This window comes from Manacus vitellinus, unplaced genomic scaffold (genome assembly GCF_001715985.3).
Source record: "Manacus vitellinus isolate BGI_N305 unplaced genomic scaffold, ASM171598v3 scaffold_16_pilon, whole genome shotgun sequence".
NCBI lineage: Eukaryota > Metazoa > Chordata > Aves > Passeriformes > Pipridae > Manacus > Manacus vitellinus.
In genome coordinates, this window is record NW_021939189.1 from 2,486,129 (window position 1) to 2,509,075 (window position 22,947).

The window sequence follows — 22,947 nt, forward strand, 5'->3', positions numbered from 1 at the left end:
ACGTGCTGCCTCCTGTGCCGCCCGTGAAGCTGGAGGGGGATGAGATGGTTTGGGAGGCTGACGTCCTGTGCTTGGACAAAACACACGAGGACAGTAACTGGTTTTGGGAGTGCTGCTGGTTGCCATAACCCAGTTTTCCTTGCTCCCCCAGAGCCCACTGTCAGCATAGTCCAAGACGGCCGCAGCCGGAGTGCCAGTTACCTCCAGAATCCATACGACCTTCCCAGGAACAGCCACATTCCTGGTCACTACGACCTCCTCCCCGTCCGGCACAGCCCGACACACGGGCCCTCTTGGGACAAGCAGTCTTAAAGGGATGGACTCCACTGTGCTGCCAACACAAACTGTGAGGAAGCAGAGGAGAAGCCGTTCCTTTTCCACGCTGTGGGATGCTGACGGATGTGGACTGGCTTACGCAAGGACCTGACGTGACACAACATCAGCTTGGGCCAACTGCTGCTGCATGATGTTATTTATAAAGACATTTTTATATGGGTAACTGGAACTAACAGAACCTCCTCCACGTGTGGCTGGAGTACATCACCCCAGGAAGGTGTCCACGCGCTCCAGGCAAAAACTCTCCGTGGCTTGTATTCTAACCCTGGCTTTGCTGTAAAATAAACCACAAACACATGCTAAGTAGAAGGACTTAAAGATGTACATTTTTACCAACTGCATCAAGAAACCTTTTACCTTTAGGAACAAGGTGACTGGGAATGCACTGGAATTGATTTTCATCTTTGTCATGGGAATGGACATTTTTCTGAACGAGAGCAGGGAAACTTGTCATTTCACTGTCAGGACCCCTCATTTACTGCCACCACCACGTGCAGCCTGTGCAGATCATGCTCGGTAATTAGCATTGGGATTTTCATCTTTACACTCAGTACCAGAGGGTTTGAGTTGAGGAATATTAACACAGACACTTTCTGTGCCGTTTTTTAAATCTTTCCAAATGTCCCCTGATCTTTGCTAATGACCATTTCCACAATGAGCCTCCCCCCCACACTTTACCACGCTTCTGATTGGCACAGATGGGCTTTAATTTTCCTTTTACAGCTTCTCTTTCGTTGGCTAAATCCAGCAGATCTGTCAGGCCTGTAACCTGCTGCACCTCCCTTTCCTGCCCTGGGACAGTGCAGGTCTGCACAGACCAGCCCTGGTTTCATTTCCTTTCCCAAAGCTGAGCCACAGCAGCTTCTCTCTCCCATCTTTTCAAACCATCTCCTCGTGGTTCACTTGTCAGCATGCCATTGATGACACCCTTTAATTTGCTGGGCATTACCATGTAGTGCAACGTTATCCTTTGGTGATTCTACCTGAAATGTCATTAAATGGAGCTGAAACTGGGTTTTCTTTTTCAGCAGCTGTTTGTGAACTAATTATCACGGGGCTGACCCATGGTGAAGTTTTGCATTGCGCCACCACAATTATTTTTTTTTTAATTTATAATCTTTATTGACCTAGAAAGTAGAGTACTTGCCGTTAGTTCCTTGTAGATTTTGAGCATGAAGTAGTATTGACTCTAAGTATGTAATTTTATTAGGCAAACGTGGAAGTAGCAAGTTGATGCCTCTTAAATATAAAGAAATATTCTGTTGCACATTCGCCAGCCTGGTGGAAGCAGAAGAGAACGGAACCAGATCCATCAGTTTGCTCAACACGATCCCTTGGGTGAGCTGCTGGGCTTGGGACTGGAAAGAGGAGCCCTCCAGCTGGGAGAAAGTGGCTGGATCCTGGCTCTGTGTCAGACCAGGATCACTTGGAGCACCGTGGAGGGGCCCATCCTGTCCCCACAGATGGGCTCAGCCATGGGCTCAGCCTGGGAGCCCTGTCCTTGGGAATCCTGCCCTGGGAGCCCTGTCCTTGGGAATCCTGCCCTGGGAGCCCTGTCCTTGGGAATCCTGCCCTGGGAGCCCTGTCCTTGGGAATTCTGGCCTGGGAGCCCTGTCCCTGGACATCCTGCCCCTGGGAGCCCTGTCCTTGAGAATCCTGTCCCTGGGAGCCCTGTCCCTGGACATCCTGCCCCTGGGAGCCCTGTCCTTGGGAATCCTGCCCTGGGAGCCCTGTCCCTCAGAGCCAGGACCCACCAGGTGGTCAGGCTGGCTCTGAACCCCCCAACCTGAGCCCAGAGACCCCCCAGGCTCCCGGAGCAGCCGATGTCCATGTCCCAGGATCATTCCCACACGATTCCCTGAATGCTGCATGTGTGCATGGGGGCCCTGACCGAGCAGCAGTAGCAGTTTTGTTTTCCAGGAAAGCCTTATTTGAGATGTAAGTTATTTTGTAGGGCCAGTAGGAACATATTTTATGTACATGAGCGGAAAGACTTACCTCAAAAATATCAAGAGAAAGGCAGTTGGATAAGGAATACTCTTGTGGAGCCCTACCTTGTCACCCAGCACAAGCAGCCCCAGCTGCCAGCCTGACCCATGTTTGTGTGTTGCTGTAGTTTGCAATGAGACTCCAGAGAGCAGAGATGTGCTCAGTTGTTGTGTTGTTTTTTGTTTTTTTTTCAAAGCAGGATTTTGAAACCAAATGCAATGATGCATAGAGCTTAAAAGGGAAAAAAAAGCAAGCAAAACCAACAAAAAAAGGTACCTTCTTGTATATTAGCATCAGCTTAGGAAACAGGCACCAAAATGGCAATACTTTTTTAAGGCAAGACAGATTTGTAATATATTTGTTCACTGTGCAAAGGTATCCTACCTTGTACAAAATAAATTGAATTTCTCTCACCGTGTAGTTCTCAAACGTACTCATTTGCAGAGCAAAGCTTTCAGGCCCTGCACAGGTCCGAGTTCTCCAGGTGATGGGGCTGCTCACGAAGGGGCTGCCCCCCCCTCAGCCAAAAACCCCCACGGGCACCAGGCACAGGACAGAAAAGGCAGGATGGCTCAGAAAGGCCAGTGCTGTAACTCCAGATTAACCCGGAGTAAGGCCCAGCATCAAACCAAAAGGTAAGTGGTTCTTTACACCTTTCTCCCAGTTCCTCAGCAGTTTGTCCTCAGTGGGTCTGAGTGAGAGCCCTGGGGATGCCCAATCCCAGCTGGACAAGCCCCTCACACCCCCCAGAGCAGTGTGGGGTCAGTGCCAGCACCACTCACTGATGTTCACATCCTGCACCTCAGTGGGGTGGGCACAGTGCCCTGGGCCACTCGCAGCTTCCCGGCCCTTCAGGGGGGTGAAGGTCCTGGAGGATCCAGCCCAGCAGAGTCACCCAGCAGGAATGGCACACAGGACACATGGAAGCTGCCTCAGCCAATGAATCAGGAGCACAGACCTGCAGCAGAAACACCTTCAGAGGGAACGACTCCCGGGCAACGCAGCACTGCGACTGCTGGAGCTTTCCAGCATTTGTGCCTCACCCTTCTGAAAATCTTGTTAACTAAAGCCCAGTGTGTAATCTTCTTATTTGACAAGACACACTCAATAAGCTATTTAAGGCTGGAAATTCATCAGGTTGAACCGATGGAATAAGTAATTCCAGCTTAATAAAAATGTCTTTTAATCACAACAATTACATGTCCTTTCTGCTTAAGAGTCAGAACCTCAATTCCCATCAAACACAGGAGCCACTGATGCTCATGAACAGCTTCATAAGTGATAAAGTTGGGACTTTCAAATATGTAAATGACAGCAAAAACTTTTGGCAAGAAAGCCCATTGTGCAGCATTAAATGGAGTTCTCAGAATCTCAGCAAGCTCCTTTCAGGGCCCAAAGCAGTGTCTGTTGCCATCAGTTGTCTCCCATTAGCAAGGAAGAGACACTTCAGTACACAAGTAATGCCAATTATGGAGCAGAATGATTAATCAGCAGCCAAACAGGAACAATCCCCCCTTGGGTCAGCATTCAGATGGAATAATGTCTTGCATTGTCTCTCCCAAAGCACTTTGGGAAGCACCTTCCTGCCCCTGGAGTGTCACCCAGCCCAGGCCAGGCAGGAGCTGCTGCCACAGCCCAGGGAAGCACAGCACAGACCCCGGGAACAGGAGGCAAAGGCTTTCCCAGGTAGGAGGTTCCTTCTCTGTACATACACCACTGGATTTTGCTTTAGAAGTCTCAGCCTCCCACAGGGGTTTCTGCTCCCACTGGCTGTGCTGCAATTCCAGCTGCTGCAGGAGGAAGAGTTTTGCCTAAAACCACACGAAATCCGGACCTGATGTGACAGCTGAGTCCAGTCACCTGCTTATAGGAATGAGAAAAGGAAGTGGAGTGAAACTTATCCTGCATTTCCAGATGACAAATTTAGAGCTTGGCTGCTGCAGGGAATCGGTTAATTCCAAAATATGCTCCAGTCTGGGCAGAGAAGGTGCTGCAAGAACAGCTCCCACAGTAATCCAGAACCAGGCTCACTCCTCATCCTCAGTCCCAAACTGCCTCAGTCTCCAGAGCCACTGGCACTGCCCCACGTGCTCCGTGGGTGCTCCTGGCACCACTTCACCAGGACACCCCAGCAGGATCCCAAGCTTTCATCCTTTCCTGCAGAAGGAGCTGTTTGTATCCCACAGGATTTTCTTTCTCATGGCAACGTGGGAAAAAAAACCCCAGGTTTGTAAAAGCTATTCAGAGGTTTGACTGGAGTGAACCCACAGAATTCCTGAGTGTAAAAGCTCCCTGGAGCTGCCAAACTGCCCTGGCTCTGAACTGCAGCAGCCCCAGAAAGTTGCAGACCTGCTCTGAGGGAAGACAACTGTGTTACACGACCCTTCCAGGTCCTTTTCCAGGGGCACTTCCACTTTAGTGTCTTCTCACTGCCTGCTCCAAGAAGCTCATCAGCTTCCAGTAAGGAAAAACCTTCATGTCAAATCCCAGTCCTCCCAAAAACTGCACCCAACACCACAGTGAGTCGTCCCCTGTAATTCTTTATTAGAATCATGGATGAATATATTTTAAATCAATCTAAAAAAATAATGAATCAAAGTACAGTACATGCATAAAATACAAAGTAATTTACAAACAGATCAAAGGAGCATCTCCAGAACTAATACCAGGAGGAGAAATGGAGTAAAAAACAAGAAGTGACCGACTACAGCAATGCCTTCCGTGTGCCTCACACGTCATGAGCACCGCGAGACAGGAGGGTTGGGATGGAACACAGCTGGAAGTGCCAACCACATTTTGGATGTTCCACACGGGTCGTATCAGAGTTTGAGAAACATCCCCCACAATCCATTACTTCCCTGTAATTGTATAAATAACTGCAGGCATTTACACAACAAACAGTTCCTCTAAATAGTGTAGGAATGCAGTGCCCGTAGCCCCAGTGCCAGGGTTGGCATGTTTAGGAATAGCAGAGAGGGATGTGCAGAGACAGAAGGCACAGTTCATGTATCCCTGAACAAGCAAATCCGACTGAGGGTTTGTAGGGAGCGACAGACAGCAGGAAAACTACTCCAGATGGTTTTGTTCAAGAGCAGACAGCAAACCACTGGAATAATTTAAAAATACTGGATCAAACAGAACTGAAAACTAAGGCTAGGTAGTTGAAGTTGTTGATTCATCAACTCAAGCATTCGAATATATTAATATAAGTGGCATGCATTAACAGGTGTGATATGTAATATGTGACAACACCCTTCAAGTCTGTGTCCCATGAAAAAAAAAAAAGGCATCCTCAAAATCCTGATACCACCAGCACTGTGGGGGCCAAGCCTCAGGCAGCACAAAACCAGGCTGCAAGCTCCAGGGTTGGAGTGACCCTTCCCCAGGGATGCAGCTCCCTCACAAAGGGCCCCTCAGTGCAGCCCCAGCAGCTCTGCCTCACATCAACCTCCTCTGCAGCAGGTGCCAAACCACAGCACCTCAGTCACAGGTTGCCAGAACCTGCTGCTTGTTCTCGAGAAATTCTCTTTTCTCCCCCATAATACTCTACAAAACTTCACTTGACAACCTGAAGAAGCAGCCAAAAACATTTAACTTACATTAAAATTGCACTTCAGAGCAACGGGCGCTTGGCCAAGCTTTAGGTGCAGATGCAACACCTTCAGACAAGGAAAGATTATCCTGCCCAGAGATACTTTCCTCGTTTACCTGACAGTAATTGCTTTGTGAGGAGCAGAACAACAAATTCAAGTGCTCACTAAAGGTTCCTGTGCTCTGACTAATGGGCATCGTGTTGGGAAGAGATCAGTTGAGTTCCAAACAATTTACTGACCCCAAACCGACAAGTCGGCGTTGGGAAAATACTGCAGCCACATCCAAGAAAGAGACTGATAAACACTGAAATCAAAGTGTTTTAAGACATGGAGAAATTCAGAAGGAATAAGCAGTGACTAAACACAAGAATGGAACCACGAGAATTACAAATATATTTAAATCTTGGACCTGGGGAATATACACAGCCTCTTAGGAAAGAATGGACAATTTATATATTCTGACAGCACTGCATCTTTGGTTTGTTTTCAGTGGTGGGGGGGACGTGGATGGGAACCACGTTGTTGCTTGGAGACATATCATTCTCACGTCTGTCGGACATTTGCTTCTGGGAGACAATGCGATAGATCTCTGCAGGGTGAGAAAGAGCTGATCATTATGAGCACACCAGCACAGTGCCAGCCAGGACTTACACCTGGGGGGAACCAGGCAGAGCTCTGGGATGACACAGGTAACACAAAGAAGCTTTCACAGCAGGTTCAACTGCGGTGCTTTCTAGGTTCAGAAAATAAAATGTATTTTTGCAAAAGAAATTACTTTAACAGCTGTTTTGCTTGCCTTGAGATAAGAGTAAATGGACAGAATTCACGAATTCCTTTGCTAGAAATCAGAAGCTATGTGAGCATCCATTTCTTCTGAAGGTCCTTAGGACTCTGTGGATGGGAGTCACATGTTTGCTCATGTATCCACAGACAACAGCAGGATTAAAGGGAACCACTCCAGATTCCTCTCCCTGATAGGACTGCAGGGGCAATTCCTTCTCTCTCAGCACACCCATCACGTACAACACCTTGTCTACCATCCCAACCCATCACGTACAACACCTTGTCTACCATCCCAACAGTTCTAAATCTTCAGAAAAGGTTGATTAAGGCTCAAAAGGGGAGACTGAGCCCCTTAAGCAGCACATAAAGCCTTTACAAAATGTGCTGTGTAAGAAAAGTGGGCTCCAAACAAAGAGATTCTGAACTCAGGGAGCGCAGGTTAAACCCCTGTGCCTTCCCAGCACCTGCAGAGAGCCCTGCCCAGTTCCTGGGGTTTGTTAGTGGACAGTGATGCTGCACAGAAACTCAGAGCAGCTACAGCAACACTCACTTCAGCTGCACAGAGAAAGAGTGGAGCATGTGTAGCACTTCACCCCCAGAAAGGAAATAAAGCACACCAAAAATAGAACGTGGGGAACTCACTTGCAAATTTGAGTTTGAAAACCATTAAAGTTTAAAAAAAAATAGAAGCTTGCTAAAGGTCAGCTTTACAACAAGCTTGGAAGTGTTTCAAATCCAGCAAAAAGCCAACAACATCCCATCTTCTGCCTTTTCACAGAGAAAAGTGTGCTGGCAACAAACACACCAGCAGTGCCAGCAGCAGAGCCCTCAGAGCAGGGGGCTGTGCCCACACCCTGTTTCCACGTTCCATGCCCTGTCAGAAGGTTCCAGAGAAGCCCAGGCTGCCACAGACAGGGTGTCTGCACTTCCCTCCTGCACAGCAAAGCAGGAAGAGCCCAGCTCATGAGCAGCTCTGGCAAAACAAAGCGAAGGTCCGAGTTCTTTTGGGGGTTTGGAGTCTCATATCAGCTGGATAATGACTGTCCAAACACACACATCACCTGATCCCAAACCAAGACACGGCACTTCCATCAGGAATTTGCTGTTAGTGAGTAGCCTTAGTTGGGAATTTTGATGAGCTGCTGCTTAGTGCACATCCTGACATCATTTCTGAAGTGGAGCAGCCTTGTGCTGAGAGATCCTCACACAGCTGAGTGCCTGTGATGGGATGAGATGGCACTGAGGAGCTGAACAGGGTCCCTGACAAGCCAGGCTTGAAAGCTGTCCCCCTGAGGCAACAAGCCAGCACTAATTTAAGCTGCCAGCACAGAGGCCAAGTGCTCCCAGGAAGAGCAGGAGCAGGGCTGCACACATCCATGGGACTGCTGGCAAAATGGACATCTCTCATAGACACCATGCTGGATTTATGGACTGCACAGGTAACATCTACCTTGGGAAGAACTGGGCCTCCAAACTGACACCTCAGACTCAGACAAACTGTTCAGAAAAGTGAATTTCACACATGCATTCAGTACAGATCGAGTCATTGAGGCAACCAAACAGGAGCTGCACAGGCAGGAGGATTTTCTGATATCACCCTTCCTCGAGCTCACTCTTCTTTTCAACAAAGAGCCAAACAATTCTCAAGTTAAGTGACCCCCACAAAAACAGACCTTTAAAGTCCCCTGCAGCCCGTTGTGGGAACCAGCAGATAAGGATCAGCTGGGCCCTGGAGAGCCTGTGTGTGAGGTGGGAGGAGCACAGCTGGATCTGCTCCGAATTCCTCGGGACAAGCCTTGTGCTCCACTGCCCTGCCCCGGCTCAGGGCTGACAGCCAGTTCACCTCCAGGAGCAGAACAATGGCCTTTCTGAATCAACAGGAAAAGCCTCTTGCCACCTTTGTTACTGGGAACTCTCCAGTAGCACCTCCAGCAGCAGCCATTCTCAGTTTCCCAGAGAACTTCCTGAACAAGTTCATGCAAGTCCCTACAAGAGCTGTCACACACTTCCTCCACCCTGTAAGCCAGGACTCACACAGGGGCACTGTGTAACACCCTCATCTGACAGCAAAGATCTTCAGTAAACAGCCCCAAAGCCCTAAAAACAATCTTAACAGCACCAGTTCCATTACTGACAAAGGCTCTGTCCCTTCTGACTCTGGGAATATATTCCCATAATTCCCACTTCCACAGTCTGCCCAGCAGCCCTGCAAGTGAATCCCCTTCCAGCACTCCCAAGTTTGTTGCTCCCTGCTGCTTCTCCCTCCTCTGCAGTGCAAACTGGGTGCAGCCACAGCCCAGATACCAAACCCTGCCTTTCCCTGGGGGAGCTGCACTGTCACCACACAGAGCTGTGCTGCTGTGACAGGGGAGGGGGAACAGCCCAAAGCTGCTCTCACTGGGGCAAAATGCCCAGCAGCAAAGCCTCCAGTGGAACTGTGTGCAGGCCTAATGAAGATGTGAGGTTTTTAATGAAGCCACAGCACTTTGGGCTCTGCTCAGTGACTGAATGAGACCTTATTAAGGACACATTCAGCAGAATGCACCACTGCATAATGGGGGACTGTGAGAGACAGGCCTTGCACTGTGAGAGCTGAGAAAAAGGGATGTTGCTGCCTAGGCCAGTCCTTGGCTGCTCAGCCTGCACTGGGGTTTCATTCCTTTTCAGGTGTACTGAGAAAACAAAAGAGGAAATCCCTCGATTTTTTGATGTTAATTCTCTGATGTTGTTTCCTTGGTGATGGGATTCCTTAGAGATGAAACCACAGCAGAATGCAGTATGGGAACAGAGACAGCACAGAGCCAGGCAGACTCCAGTTTACTTTAAGGATGCTTTATCCTGCTGTGAATGCTCAGAGTGGCTGGGATCATAATACCAGTCTCTCCTATTTGCCAGATGATACAAAGCAGCTTTGTGTGCACAACAATCAGCCCTTGCAGGCCAGACATCTTGGAACAGAAGAATTTGGATAGGGACCACTACTCTAAGCCACAGACAGGAAAGGTCCCCAAAACCTCCTCTGGAATCCACAGTAGGACAGGAAGCCCACTAAATGTACAATATAACCCCTCTAAAAGTTCTGTCTAATACTGGGAGAGGGAAGAAGAGCTTTTATCCCTTCTTCCACCTGTAGCAACAGATCACATACTCACTTAGGCTGTGCTAACTACAAAATGGACTCATATTTCCCTTGGCCAAAGCCATTCGAAGTGGCTTAATCTGAAAATCCAGGTGTGGGTAAATTTAACATGGACCCTTCTACACCTCCAGGGAAAGAACTCTCACAAGTTTCCAATAGTGCCCCAACCAGAACAGCTTCAGGAGGGCTGGAAAGAAAAGGGGGTTGCTGCAGACACCTTGGCCACGACAACCTGTTGAGGAGATTTCCCAGGAGCTGGAAGAAAGGCTCTGGAGCAGCCTGGGGTGTCTGTGGAGCAGCTCCCAGCACTGCAAATTCCAGCAGAGCTGGTGCAGCAGCACATCCTGCCCCTCCTGTCAGACACCTCTGCTCCAGCCGCTGGCACTGCCTGCTGGCTTTGCCAACATCCCTCTCCAGGGGACAGCGAGCATTCCACCCACAGGCACTGTGCTGGGAGGCTGCCCTGCCAGCACACCATCCATGATCCTGCAGGGTGACTCCAAAAACCACATTCCTCAGATGACTGCTCCCCTCTTTCCTTCAGAGTGAGCCATTAACAGCTAAAGGCAGCTGTGAAGTGTTATCGAGGAGTTTATTGGCAGAACAGTCACAGCCCAGATGGAGCCGACCTGCTGCTAAGGCACCATTTACTTCATCTTTATCTCCCTGGAACAGCAGCTCCTGTCTGGAGAGAGCCACATGCCCACTAATCACAAGTGTTTTTTCCAGCACAGTTGATCTGACCCCTCCTGAACAAGGATCCTGTCCACAGGCCCAAGAGCTCTGTGCCCTAAACACTGTCACAGCAACGTGCAGGGCACTCTGACATCCATGGAAAAGCAACAGCCTTGGCAATCTGTCAGAGTCCTCTGAGGGCAAGTTTTAATCACTTGCTTACCCATTACAGACCACTCTGCTTACAGAAATATTAAACCAGGGGGAAAAAAAATCAAACCTTCACCAATTAGAATCCAAACTAATTTCTGGAATAAAAGGTACTGCTGGAAGCATGTGAGGAGAGAGAAAGCACAGCCTAGGCTGTGGCCAAGAGGTGAACTGCTCCCCATGGCAACAGCAGCGCATCCTCTGAGCATCACACAGCTCTGAGGGAAGCAGCAGCAGCCCAGGGCACACAGGGAACTTTCCACCTCCTCAGCATCACTCAGAGAACATAATGGTCCAACAGCAGATGGGGACAGCGAGGTGACCAGTTTATACTGGCTGTGACAGCCTTGGGAGGGAACAAACACTGCCTGATATACTTCATGTTGTTTTATTAGTGCTGGTGTATGAACGTTAATTAACTAACCTGCATCTGAGAGCCCCAACCCCTCTGCAAGCAGGAGAAGCAGCAAGGCTGTTTGTTCTACATGACACACAGCACATCTGGCCAGAATCTGACCTCAAAGCCTGGGTGCTCCTGAGAGAAGGGACACCAAGGACACAGGCCCGAAGGAAGAAGCCTCAGGTTTAGCAGTTATAAGTGAGCAATGTCCTTCTCCTGAAAAATCCATGTGCATTTTTGACAGGACTGCCTTTAGGCAGGTGAAGAAAACAGGAAATGCAGCAGGCATCCCAATGGCACTGCACTCAGCCACTCCTTAGTCATCCACCCTCTGATGGCAGTTAGTCATGTAGGGAGTCAATGTATAAGCTCACAGAACTTCTCTCTTTGTCTTTTTCATTTTGTGCAACACTGAATAACAAACAAATGACTACATTGAAGTTAAAAGGGAACCACGTGGTTTAACTAAAGAGGAAAAAAAAAGTTCTTTATTCATCTACCACTTTTAGCTGGTGTCTGCACAGGAGCACTTAGGAATCCACTGTAAAAACACAATAGAATCAGAACTGTTGGAGGCTTCTTACAACCAAGGATAAGACAAGAAACAGATGGACACAGGCAGCTAATACCCCAGCAGCCTAACATCTATCTCCAGTGCTAAGCTGTCCATAAAGCATTTCAAACAACTGAAGAAATGCTACAGACTTTATATTTTTACTGCAATAGATAACTTTCTAGCTCGATCCTCACTGTATTTTCCAGTATGACTACCAAGTCCTTCTTGGTGTATTTTTAAAAGAATGCCTAAAGTAGCTGGCAAAGAGGAAAACAAATTCAAATCTAGCAAGGTGCCAACGTCACAGCAACAAGATCTGATTAACAGACACACAGTTATAGTTCAGAAGTGGGGCCACTGCTCATACCAAGCAGATCATGTATCCTGGCACATGCTACATTGGGAAAGAGGGAGTTTAAATTTGCAACTGGAAAACATGTTGGAGGCACTCAGAGAAAACAGGGAGACTGCCTGGCACACCTAGAACAGAGTCACAACCAGAGGAGTGCCTCAGATGTCTGAAAGCTCAGACTAGAGACTTAGAGGTGTGTTTGCCAAAGCTGAGAACGATGAAAGCTCCAAAACCACACAGGCCACTGTGTCCCACTGTGCCCTGGCTGCAGCTGACAGGGGGCAACACAAAAGTCCCGTGACAGCCAGTGATTTCCACACCAATTTGTGAATTCCTACCCCAGCCTTTATAAGCCAGGGTTAAATTAAGGTCCCCCACATTGTTGTAGTTGAGTGTCTCAGTCTTAACAAGTTTTGCCTATCTAAACAAGGCTTTAAACAAAAAGGAAGTACTTTGTCCACAGAGCATAAAAAATGCAGCACTCACTGCTGTCACACGTCCCACAGGCCAGAAGTCCAGGCAGGACTATTAAATGCAATGACAGCAACTTCCCTGCAGCTCAGGAGTCACTGTGTCTCCAAGGAAGGATCTCTGCTCTTTCATCCCTTCTCCCTTGGCAACTGCTGTGGGCACCATTAAAGATGGAGCCAAACTAAATTGACTTCTCCTTTGATAAACAATGGCTGTTCTAACTTGATGCCTGCATGAGACAATTCCCTCCTGTGGGCACTCCCTGTAATGGGAGATGGAAGCTGAAACACAAACCAGGCTGACCAGAAACCTGGGGCAGATCAAAGTGAGCGAGGATTCATTCCCGAGTTCAAGGCTGGCCCTTCAACTGTGACACTTTGAAACTGGACTCCAAATCTTAGGGCTAATGAAGAATGACTGAATAGCAAAATTTTTAAACACTTTATAGGCAAAGAAAGCCCCATTTGCATCATATCTGAGCAGCCTTCTGCCCTTCCCCCTTGAAACACAAAGCACTGGATGACTCACCTGTCAGAATAGTCTGGAAAGCTGCTTCCACATTTGTAGAGTCTAAAGCAGACGTCTCAATAAATGACAAACCATTCTTCTCTGTGTGGACAGAAATACTATAATTAGAGAGGTATATCATACATCTGCTTCCCATCTGGAAAAGCTTCTGTGCCAAATAATATCTGTAGTGTTCCCGATGAGACACACGGGTATCAAAAGAAAGTATAACAAGTTGTGGGGTTTTCCCCTTCAGGTGATCTGAAAGTGATACCACCCAACAATAGAATTTGCACCCATCCCCAAGGACAGGGATCAGCCCAGTGCTGTGTTACTTTAAGGCACAACTTCCTGCACTCCTGAAAGGGAGAACCTGTTACAGTTTCAAGAACTGTATGAGGAAGTTTCCTGGATTTTCTTTAACCTCATCAAGTTTCTCCACCTCCCACCTAGTATGTCACAGCAGCTTATTTAACAGAGAGGGGAATGACACTCCTCCAGCTGCAGGTAGGAATCCTCACTGGCCAGAAACTCTGCCACTGCAGCTACAGCAAGCCTTAATATAAGAAATCCAGCTACACTCCTGGATGAAAAGAAACTGGGCCTAAAACAAGGCAAGATTTACAGAAACCAGAATTATTGTTCACAGACCTTAACTGTGCAACAAGAGTCACAAAGCCAGTTTAATGACAGTCTCTTCAGCCACGGTACCTGTGTGGGGCTGCAGATCAGCTGGGGCACTGAAGGCAAGACACAGGGGCAAAGCTGCCACCACACAACTCACTCAAACCTACAGCCACAGGCCCAGTTTCTGTGGGAGAAGCAGTGCACAGGCAAGAGAGTAACTCTGGTTTAAAATTACCAAGTGCCTCTGGCTGATTCTTGAAATGACATGCATGTTCTACAAGGCCTCCTTTCGGCCTGAATTAGCCGTGTGACACCGAGGGACACGGCCAGCAGCAGCTCGTCCCTCCCACCAGCAGACTGACACGCCCAGGGGCGGGCAGGCAGATCCCCAGCCAGCACCGGGACCGACTGTGAGTTCACCCACCCGCGAAGGCTCTGGCCTCGTCGGTGGGGACGGCCCGGAGGTGGCGCAGGTCGCTCTTGTTGCCCACGAGCATGATGACGATGTTGCTGTCCGCGTGGTCCCGCAGCTCCTTCAGCCACCGCTCCACGTTCTCGTAGGTCAGGTGCTTGGCGATGTCGTACACCAGCAGTGCCCCCACGGCCCCGCGGTAGTACCTGAGGGGAGAAGGGCGGGAGAGCGACGTCAGCGGGATCAGAAGCGACACATTACTGGGAAATAGCTGTTATTGAGCTGCACAGAAATACCCAGGGAAGCGGAGCAGCCAGACGAGGTTACAGCACAGGACCAGCAGAGCAGCCAGGACAGCTCAGAGCCTCAAACCCCATGTTTGTGGGGAGAACCCTCCATCCCAAAAATGGAACTCTGGAGTCAGTCACCTTCCACCCCTGATCCACCCCTGTGAAGTGTCCCCCACCCATCGCCGTGGGTGCAGCACAGGCACGGCCCAGAGTGATAAAGAGACTGAATGACTCACTGGATCATAAAAATGTCAACGTGATCTACTCCCTTCACAAAAGGCCACTTTAGGGCCCGAGAGGCACAGTAATGCATTCAAAAAGAAACAGGCTGTGTTCTCTCACCTCACAACTCCCTCCAGCTCTACTGAAATCCAGCTTTTGCTATGCTGTTTTTTTCCAATTAAACAAGCACACACAAAGTGAACAGTCTTTCCTGGCTGCTACAGGAGGGTTTCTGCTCTTAGGTTACTACTGATAAAACCTCCAGGAACACCGATATTACTTTATCATTCACTTGCACTGAAATGAGTCTCTCAAAGCTCTTGCAATTCTAGGCTTGAAATGCCCCCATTTAGGTGTCACGAGAGCACAGAGCAGTAAATCAGTCTGCACAGGGACACACTAGATCAGGTTTCTGGGCTGAATAATATTTAACCTTCCTCCCACCTCAGGCTGCGGATATTACCTGATAAAACACAAACACCCCCTGTTTGCAGCTCCTGAGGAATCGGAAGGGCCCACAATTCCCCTCCTCAGCCAAAGCTTCTCCCCAGCCCCCCAGGGGTCACTTACGCTGAGGTTATGGCTCGGTACCGCTCCTGCCCTGCAGTGTCCCAGATCTGAGCCTTTATTGTCTTCCCATCCACTTGAATGCTCCTCGTTGCAAACTCCACTCCAATGGTGCTTTTGCTTTCCAAGTTGAACTCATTGCGAGTGAATCGAGACAGGAGGTTGCTCTTGCCTACCCCGGAGTCTCCAATAAGGACAACTACAAGACAAGAGCAGCATAAGGATCAGATTCCAGGTGCAGATGATGCATCGACAATCACCTGCAATAAACATTTATTTTTGGGAATGAAGCATGAAGGAAAAGAATGGCAACACTACCACGCTTGTCATGGATCTGCTGCCCAAGGGTTGGAAAACCTGGAAAACCAGAGCTGCCACATTCACCAGCATTTTGAACAGACACTAGACTGGACTTTTACTGGTTACATTTCAGTCTCCTTTGCCCAGCATGGAAGAACATTCCTCTTCCAGGAAGAATGTACGAGGCTGTCACTGCAAAAGTTGGGGACTGGTTAGATTTCACATCCTTGTAACAACATTAGAACTAAAAAACAAAACAAAATCCCTACAACAACACAACTGAAATCTGCTTTGCTGAAGAAGTTCAAAACGCAGGGCAAGCAGCAGACTCTGCTTTACCACAGAAAAATCTGTGAATGGAAAAAAGAACCAAACCAAAAAAACCCCAAGGCCACCATCACCCTGAGAGACAGTTTGAAATGTTTGCTGAACCACAGCTCTCTGCCCTTCTGCAGCCCCTCTCTGCTGTTGTGGCTCCTGGACACATCAGGCCAAAGCCTGGAACTGCTCTAAAACACTGCTGGGGTATCAGTGGGATTCAGGATTGGAACCACCATCCACACCCTTCCCTGACTCAGTTTGACTCATCCCAGCACCAGTGCCAAGCAAACTAATTGGAGGGATTCAGCTATGCTTGACAAGAGAGTGAGAGAAGGTTTAAAGTCCAGTTCCTTCAGGAAAACAGTCATGAGGATTCACTGCAATAACCTGTAATGCTGGTTGAAAGGTGCAAGGTTAAGTGTAACTTAAAACTCAGTCACAAGATGCAGGACATTGGATGAAACATGTTCACAACCTGAGTCACACCAGCAGGAGCCTCTCAGGATGATCTTCTGCCCTTAACAAAGATAAGGTACCAAACCATTAGTGAGGGGAAGGGAAGAAAAAGAGGATAAAGTCCTTGAGAGGAAAGGCTGATAACTAAGAGTTCAGCAGTGAATCAATATCAGCCCAAGCAAAAAACTGCACACTCAGGTGACACAAAAAATGTTGTGGCTTTGCTTCTTTAGGAAAAACCAAATACTTGCTAAGTTACACACATCATTAACAGCTGAGACACCACAACACAGTGTTAAAGATTCTGTGTGGTGCAACAGAGCGATGAGTGCACCAAAAACATTCAGTCACAGGAGAAACCCCCCATGGAGCTCAGTCTAGCAGTGCAAACACTCCCATCTGCTGCTGCAGCCCTGTGCACATCACCTCCTGCTTAAATAATGCAGAGCAATTCTGGCAAATGGGACTTTGCTCTGACTGGAAGGGCAGAGCAGCACCTTTTAAACTCCCTCCCATAAATGAAAATTGCAGCAAACATTGGCTTCAAAAGGCCTTGTGCAGAGCACTTCATCAAAACAAACATCTTCCCAGCTTCCCCTGCCAGCTGACTCAGCACACAGCCAGCCAAGCTCTGAACTTGCATAAAGCAGAGTGGCTCTGTTAACCACTTCTGTTTATGAAGATCACAAGTGCAGGTAGGTGGCAACCCATGCTGAATGCAAACAGGAGTGTGCTTTCCTCTGTGCCAGGTCAGCACTGCTCCGTGTGGCTGCCCCGACACTGCTGAGCAGCTCTGCTGGCACCGGGGACGCTAAATCGTGATAAACCTGGGGCAGGGGACAGGGCACGGACTGTGTCACCTCCCCTGGCAAACAGCCGTGGCTTCCCTCTTCCACTGGCAAGTGAGTTCTCCAACACTGTTTTGGCAGGTTTAGGCCGTGGTTTTGGATGACATCATGTTTGTAATCACTGGGACGTGTTACACACAAATGTGAGCTCCCTTCACACACCTCAGTCCTGCATCACCCAGCACTAGCTCTGGCAGCGGCCAGAAACTCCTCTGAACAAGGAAAACAATCCACATCCATCATCTCCTTTTCCAACAGGATGCATCATATACCTGTTAAGTATCCCCTCAAACATAGTTTTATTGTTCAGTGCAAACCCCACCTTCAAGTCACTTAGTAGATGGATCCCTTTGATTCCTCTGCCAGGTTTTTTTCCTTACCTTCTCTGAATCCCACGCTGCTTATGCTCTGAATGGTTTCCAGCACCAGATTAGTGTGTCCCAATTAAAAGGGGAAAATAATACTTTCCTCCTTGAAGTCAGCTATTTCCTCTGCTTAATTGGGCCACTGCAGCTCCTCTTGAATACAGGCACGAGAACAGCTTGGAATGTCAGCAGGCGCCTCAGACTCCTCACACCTTCTGCATTTCTGCCAGTCTGGGCAAGTATCACTCTTTAAATACAATTATGAACTGAAACAGCTTTAACAGCCACTCAGATTGTGTTATTCATTGCAGTTTTGCTTTCCTTATCAAACCACTTTGTTTTGATATTTTATACTACACACTGCTCCGAGGTATTACATTCCTTGCATAGAAATGCAGTAGGAATGACCCTGGATGGCCAAGTCCCATTCCCAGTTTCTGGGAGGGAAATGACGTTATCTAGGCCATGATAAAGCTAATTGTTCCTGCACACACCCTTTTATTGGGCTTTTCTTCCAGAAACTCACTCCTAATGGTTAGAAATTGCCTTCTAATTTTCAGGAGAAATTAGTGGTGTCCATGTGCCAGCATCATCCATTAGCTTATTAGAGTCCTCTCCCAATGGTGTTTACACTGGGGTATTTACAGAAAGCAACCACATCTTTTCTGGGCTTTGTTGCATTTGCTAAACAAGCCAAGTTGTCAAAGGGTTCCATATAAACACATTGTCCATTTCCCCAAACACCTTCCCTACAAGTTTTTCCACTTCTTTCCCACACAGCCAGAACTGCACACATCACTCTGAGATCTCCCTGTGATGCACAAAGGGATTTTAATATTTCCATCTCTACTCCAGGCATACCTGGAGCTGGAATTATTTTTCCTGACCAATTCACCTCGATGGCTCAGTCTGCCTGTGGTCAGACCTAATTGTTCAGCTTTAAGCTGTGAAACCTTTACTTTGCCAAACTCCTATGAGTCCCCAGGCATAAAACCTCACATCCCGAATCCCAGCTCATCAGGAGGACTGCAGTCATCACCAGCACACACTCTGACTGACCCTGTCCCAACTTGCCTCATCAGCAAATTCCTTCGGTACATCAGCACTGGAAGGAGGAAGATCTGGAGGAAACGTTTTAGCAAGTTCAGCCACAAGAGCCAGTCCTGAAATCCATCAATAACCTGCTTTGGACCAGCACTTCCCTCACAGGAGCAGCACCTTAGGAAGCTTCACAGCCAAGGAAGATGGTATTGGCAGATCTGAAAGCCATGGAAGGGATCTCCTGGCCCCAAGCCACTGGTTTAGTGACGGGACAGTTCAATACTTGCAACCATGTGCTTAAAATCAATGCATTTGATTTTCTACAGCAGTTGCTACCCCAGAGGTTTAGGACAAACACACAAGCATTTGGTGGAGAGAAAAAAAAGTTTAAAAAAAAAAACGAGTATGAAGTCCACACTACTGTAAAAATTTCACTCTGTAATTCCAGTTTTATTTCTGTAGAAGACCAAAATAAGAATTCAATTTCCTAAGCTGCATGAGAAGCAATTTAGAGAACCATGTCGAGGAAGGATTATTAATTTTTCACCAACATTCCAGCTCACTCACTCAATTTTTATTTCTGTTAAACCTTTTACTTAAAAATTTTCAGAAAATACTTTAATTATCTCATGAAATACGCTACTGACAAAGTAATCAGGTTGAAAATAGAGTCCAGCAGCACTGGCTTGTGCTGTCTACAATAAAAGTTATTACACAAGTCACACAGGACATAATTTAAGACAAGACCACCAGCACTAGGGAATTACAGTGGCTAAAATCACTTGTCTCTGCACTGAGCTGTGCTATAAAGAGACATATCAATAAAAAGTTTGGACACATCTTCATGATCCCAGAAGAACCTGCTGATGAACCTCATCCTGCCCACTTCAGCTGGAGTTTAAAGAAAAAATGGATAAGATGACTTGATTCTACACTCTGCAGGCAGCAGGTGATAACATGGTCATGACTTGTGTTAATCTCCCTGCTCAGCTGTGCCCCCCTTTTATTCACTCCTTTTCTATCACAGAGAGAACTGGCCTCTTAAAGGCCCTCTGGGGTCGGGGTTGTTTGTTCCCTGTCCATATTACAGGGAACACCTCCAAACACCTCTGCAGTAAATGGCTACACCAGGAGGTTTGTTAGAGCACAAAACTGCCTCCACATCTAAGGCAGTGAAGGCCAAGGGCTTCCAACCACTGTCCAAACCAAGAGCTGCCATGAAACCACTTTTGCCAACACGTTTATCTAAACACACAGGGGAAAAAAAAATGGGCTTTCTAAACCCCAAACCAACAAGTTGGTTCAGTTTCAGAGCATTTCCTCAATATCAAAGGGAAAAGTTGGAGAAATGAACATGATGCAAAGCAGGGAGCAGACAGTTGAAACTGGAGGTTTTCCTAACAATAAGCTGAATGTCACCACAAGGCAGAATCATGCTCAGAAATGAGAAGTGTGCTCCCAAATCCAGAGTTCCAGATGGTTTCAAGGTGCAGCCATAACCTTCCTGAGCTTTGTCCACAGAAAACTTCTCCTACAAGTGAGGGTTCCTTTGATAACTACTCGTCTACTGCAAGCACATTGATCAAAAAGATAAAAAAGTTCCTGTATTTAAGCCAGGGTTAACTTATTAAGTAATAAAGTAATATCCTTATAGTACCATTATACTTTCCTCCTATTAAAATTAGAGCAAGATTTCTACAAACTGCACTTTATAGGCTTTGTGTTTCCTCAAGGGCAGCGCTGGGAACAGCAGGCACTGCTCTCAGCCAAACCCCAAAAGCATGGAAGAACACAAAGACACGTAGCTGGACAAGAAGAATTTAACAGAAATTGTCTTTTTCAAGGCAGGCTTAAGCTTTTCTGTATGCTGAAGTGTTGCAATAGAGTCAGGAGAAGGGTATTTTGTAACGTGCTCATAACCCCAGAACTCTCCTACTGGATTAAGTGTCCTGATAGACCAATGCACCCACACCCACAGTCTGACCATCAAGAACTGATGTCCAAGAAACATTCTGTGTAACAGAACACTCCAATCTCTGTCCCAGCCAGCCCTTCCTCTTCAAACAAGCAATACCTTCAGGCTTGCCATTGTCACCATCACACTGAAATGCCCCAACCAACACTGTTCTTCCTCTCTAAGTCTGTGCAGGCTTTTGATTTCATTTATAGTATTTATGGCAATGCACCACTCCAGAATTTGCATATACACCTGTGGGACTCTGTCCTTCTGCTTTCACCTGCTGCCCAGTAATAGAAGCATTACAGATATCCAGAGAAATTATGACAAACAGAGATACTTTCCCTACTTGCCCTAATGACTCACTGTTCTAATTTTGATCAAGTTGTACACCACTTCAGTATAAGGGCTGTGAATCCATTAGGTCTCTCTTCTGATTATTTTGATGCCTTTCTCCATCGTTTTAATTCTACAATATCCCTTTCAAAATGGAAATGCTTGTCCTATCTGCATTTCCACTCCATTCCCAAGATGCTCATGTCTCAAATTCAAACGCTGACCTAACGTTCCCCCGAGTTCCCATTTCCTTTTCCAAGAGTGTTTACCTACCCCTTGCCTTTTTGACCAGTGCCTAGTAAGGAGACATTCAGTTCACAGACCTACTTGCAATAATTTCAAGATCATTCCAGAGCGGTGACAGCTTGTTTAGAACCACCATCACCTCTGGGAAGTTACAGAAGTTTCCAGGATTTGTATTACTCTGCATTTTTATGTTATTTCAGCTGCCACATTAATCCCAGTTATGTGACACTGCATCAACTTCCTGCAGTCCACTTTAGCTGGGCAAAACCCAAATGGCTCATCTTCACAACAGCATTTCCACACCATTCCCAGCTCTCCCAACAGTTTCTATGAACCAGGCTCAACAGAAAAAGCTTTAGGAGAGGCAATCAAATAAACCAGCCCTGAACTTCTCACTGTAACTGGATTCAAGCTTTTTAATTCCCCAATTACATAAGGAAGTAGGTGTAATAAAAGATAGGAGCTCTCCCTGAAAACTCACTGATATTCTCAGGCTTTCACAGCTAAAACATTAATTACAAGCCCACTGACAGAAATGCAGAAGCAAGTGAGAGCAACTCAAAGGTTGTGATAACCTGAACACAAGTTCCTGCAATAAGGCTGCTGGATGTGATTGAACCAGTGCCCAGCAAGGCCCTTGCCAGTGCTGCAAGCTGAGAAAAAAGGCCCTTCTGAAACTTCCTGATTTGATTTTAATATAGTACAGATAACTGATTCATAGCTAGAAATAATACCACTTTCCACATGGAATTGGATAAAACAGGTAACAAACGAAAAAAAACAAAACCAACCAAAAAACAACTACTCAAAGTTATGACAGAAGCTTAAGGGTACAGAGGAAAAAAAACTCTGATGTTTTCCTTTACCTTCATGATGACAAGCATGGGGTCTCTCACCATCACATCATAACGATCAATGCTCTAAATTCAAATTTGCAACACCACACCACAACAAACAAGTACTTTTTACAGGACTTTGCTTGCTTTTACAAGAGGGCTTAAAAAAATTGGACAGTGAACTTCCAAAACCTCAGCACTTCTGCACACGTTTCACAGCGTGCTGTATGAACCTGGACGGCAGGGGTGGCGTTTTACTCTGCGGGGAGAGAAAACTGGGTATTTAACTACAATCTGCAACGTTTTACCCCAACTTGCTGCTGTACGGCAGAGTGCAGGGACATCAGCTCTGGAAAACAAGGAATTCCTGCCCTTCTCTGCTGGGAGCCAGGACAGGCTGGGAGATCCAGGCCAGGCTGGAGCAACCTGGGATAGTGGAAGGTGTCCCTGCCCATGGCAGGGGGTGGAACGGGATGGGATTTAAGGTCCCTTCCCACACAAACCATTCCAGGATTCTATGGTTCCATAATCACTGGGCGTGGAACAGCAGGTACATTCACCCCTCGCCAAGGGCTCGGAACGCAGAAGGCAGCAAATCTCGCTCTTTTATTAAATTAGTGCATCATTACGAACGCTGAGCGTATCTCAGCCCCTCGGCAGCCCTGTTCAACAGCCGGAGAGGGGCCTTATCAACCTTGAGGAGTCCTTATCACCCGCGGGCATCCTCCCCAGCGCTCTCTCCTCGCCAGCCCGCCGCCTGCCCCGCTCAGCCCCCGCCCGGGCACCGACAACAGCCCCGCTGCCCAAACCGCCCGAGCGGGGCATTCCGGGCCGCGGGGGAACCCCGAGCGGTGCCCGCGGCGCTGCCCCGGCCGAGTGCCCCGCGCCGCCTCACCTTGAACAGATAGTCGTACTCGTCGTCGCGGGTGCCCATGGCGGGGGTTCGGGCGCGGCGGGTCGGGAGCGGAGCGGACGGTGGCCGGGGCCGGGTCCGTCCCTGCAGCCGCCGCGGCGCTTCCGCCCTGCGCGCTCCGCCCGCCCGCCCGCGGCCGCTCCGAGGGCAGCGGCGCCGCCGCCCGACCGCGCCCGGGGCGGTGCCGGGGCCGTGCCCG

General features: G+C 47.9%; 2 protein-coding genes across 7 annotated transcripts in view; one reads left to right on the forward strand and one right to left on the reverse strand.

Moving 5' to 3' along the window:
• The window catches only part of MEGF11 (multiple EGF like domains 11), a 194,225-nt gene extending 192,874 nt beyond the window's left edge, over positions 1-1,351 (forward strand). For all 4 annotated transcript variants that reach the window (XR_001920257.1, XM_018069598.1, XM_018069599.1 and 1 more), the window contains one exon: positions 152-1,351. Coding sequence is in view for 3 of the 4 variants with exons in the window: in XM_018069598.1 (XP_017925087.1) it covers positions 152-312 (161 nt within the window). In the remaining variant the exon portion in view is untranslated. The remainder of the gene's footprint in view (positions 1-151) is intronic.
• On the reverse strand, positions 459-22,801 carry RAB11A (RAB11A, member RAS oncogene family). 3 transcript variants are annotated; one of them, XM_029958803.1, is made up of 5 exons: positions 22,732-22,801; positions 15,133-15,330; positions 14,063-14,256; positions 13,033-13,113; positions 459-610 (listed from the first exon to the last, which is right to left on the reverse strand). In XM_029958803.1, exons 1-5 carry the CDS (start codon positions 22,767-22,769, stop codon positions 474-476), a joined length of 648 nt encoding a protein of 215 aa, XP_029814663.1. In that variant the 5' UTR covers positions 22,770-22,801; the 3' UTR covers positions 459-473. The 3 variants fall into 3 exon arrangements, with proteins under 3 accessions (XP_029814663.1, XP_029814662.1, XP_029814664.1); XM_029958802.1 differs by lacking the exon at positions 459-610 and adding an exon at positions 4,846-6,507; XM_029958804.1 differs by lacking the exon at positions 459-610 and adding an exon at positions 11,592-11,666.
• Between the last annotated feature and the right edge of the window lie 146 nt (positions 22,802-22,947).

Coding starts and splice junctions, on each gene's coding strand:
- RAB11A (XM_029958802.1), bottom strand. CDS start 22,769: ATGGGCACCCGCGACGACGAGTACGACTATCTGTTCAA. Junction 14,257..15,132: donor TACCGAGCCATAACCTCAGC/GTAAGTGACCCC, acceptor TTCTCCCCTCAG/GTACTACCGCGGGGCCGTGG. Junction 13,114..14,062: donor CGAGGCCAGAGCCTTCGCGG/GTGGGTGAACTC, acceptor CTGTCCACACAG/AGAAGAATGGTTTGTCATTT.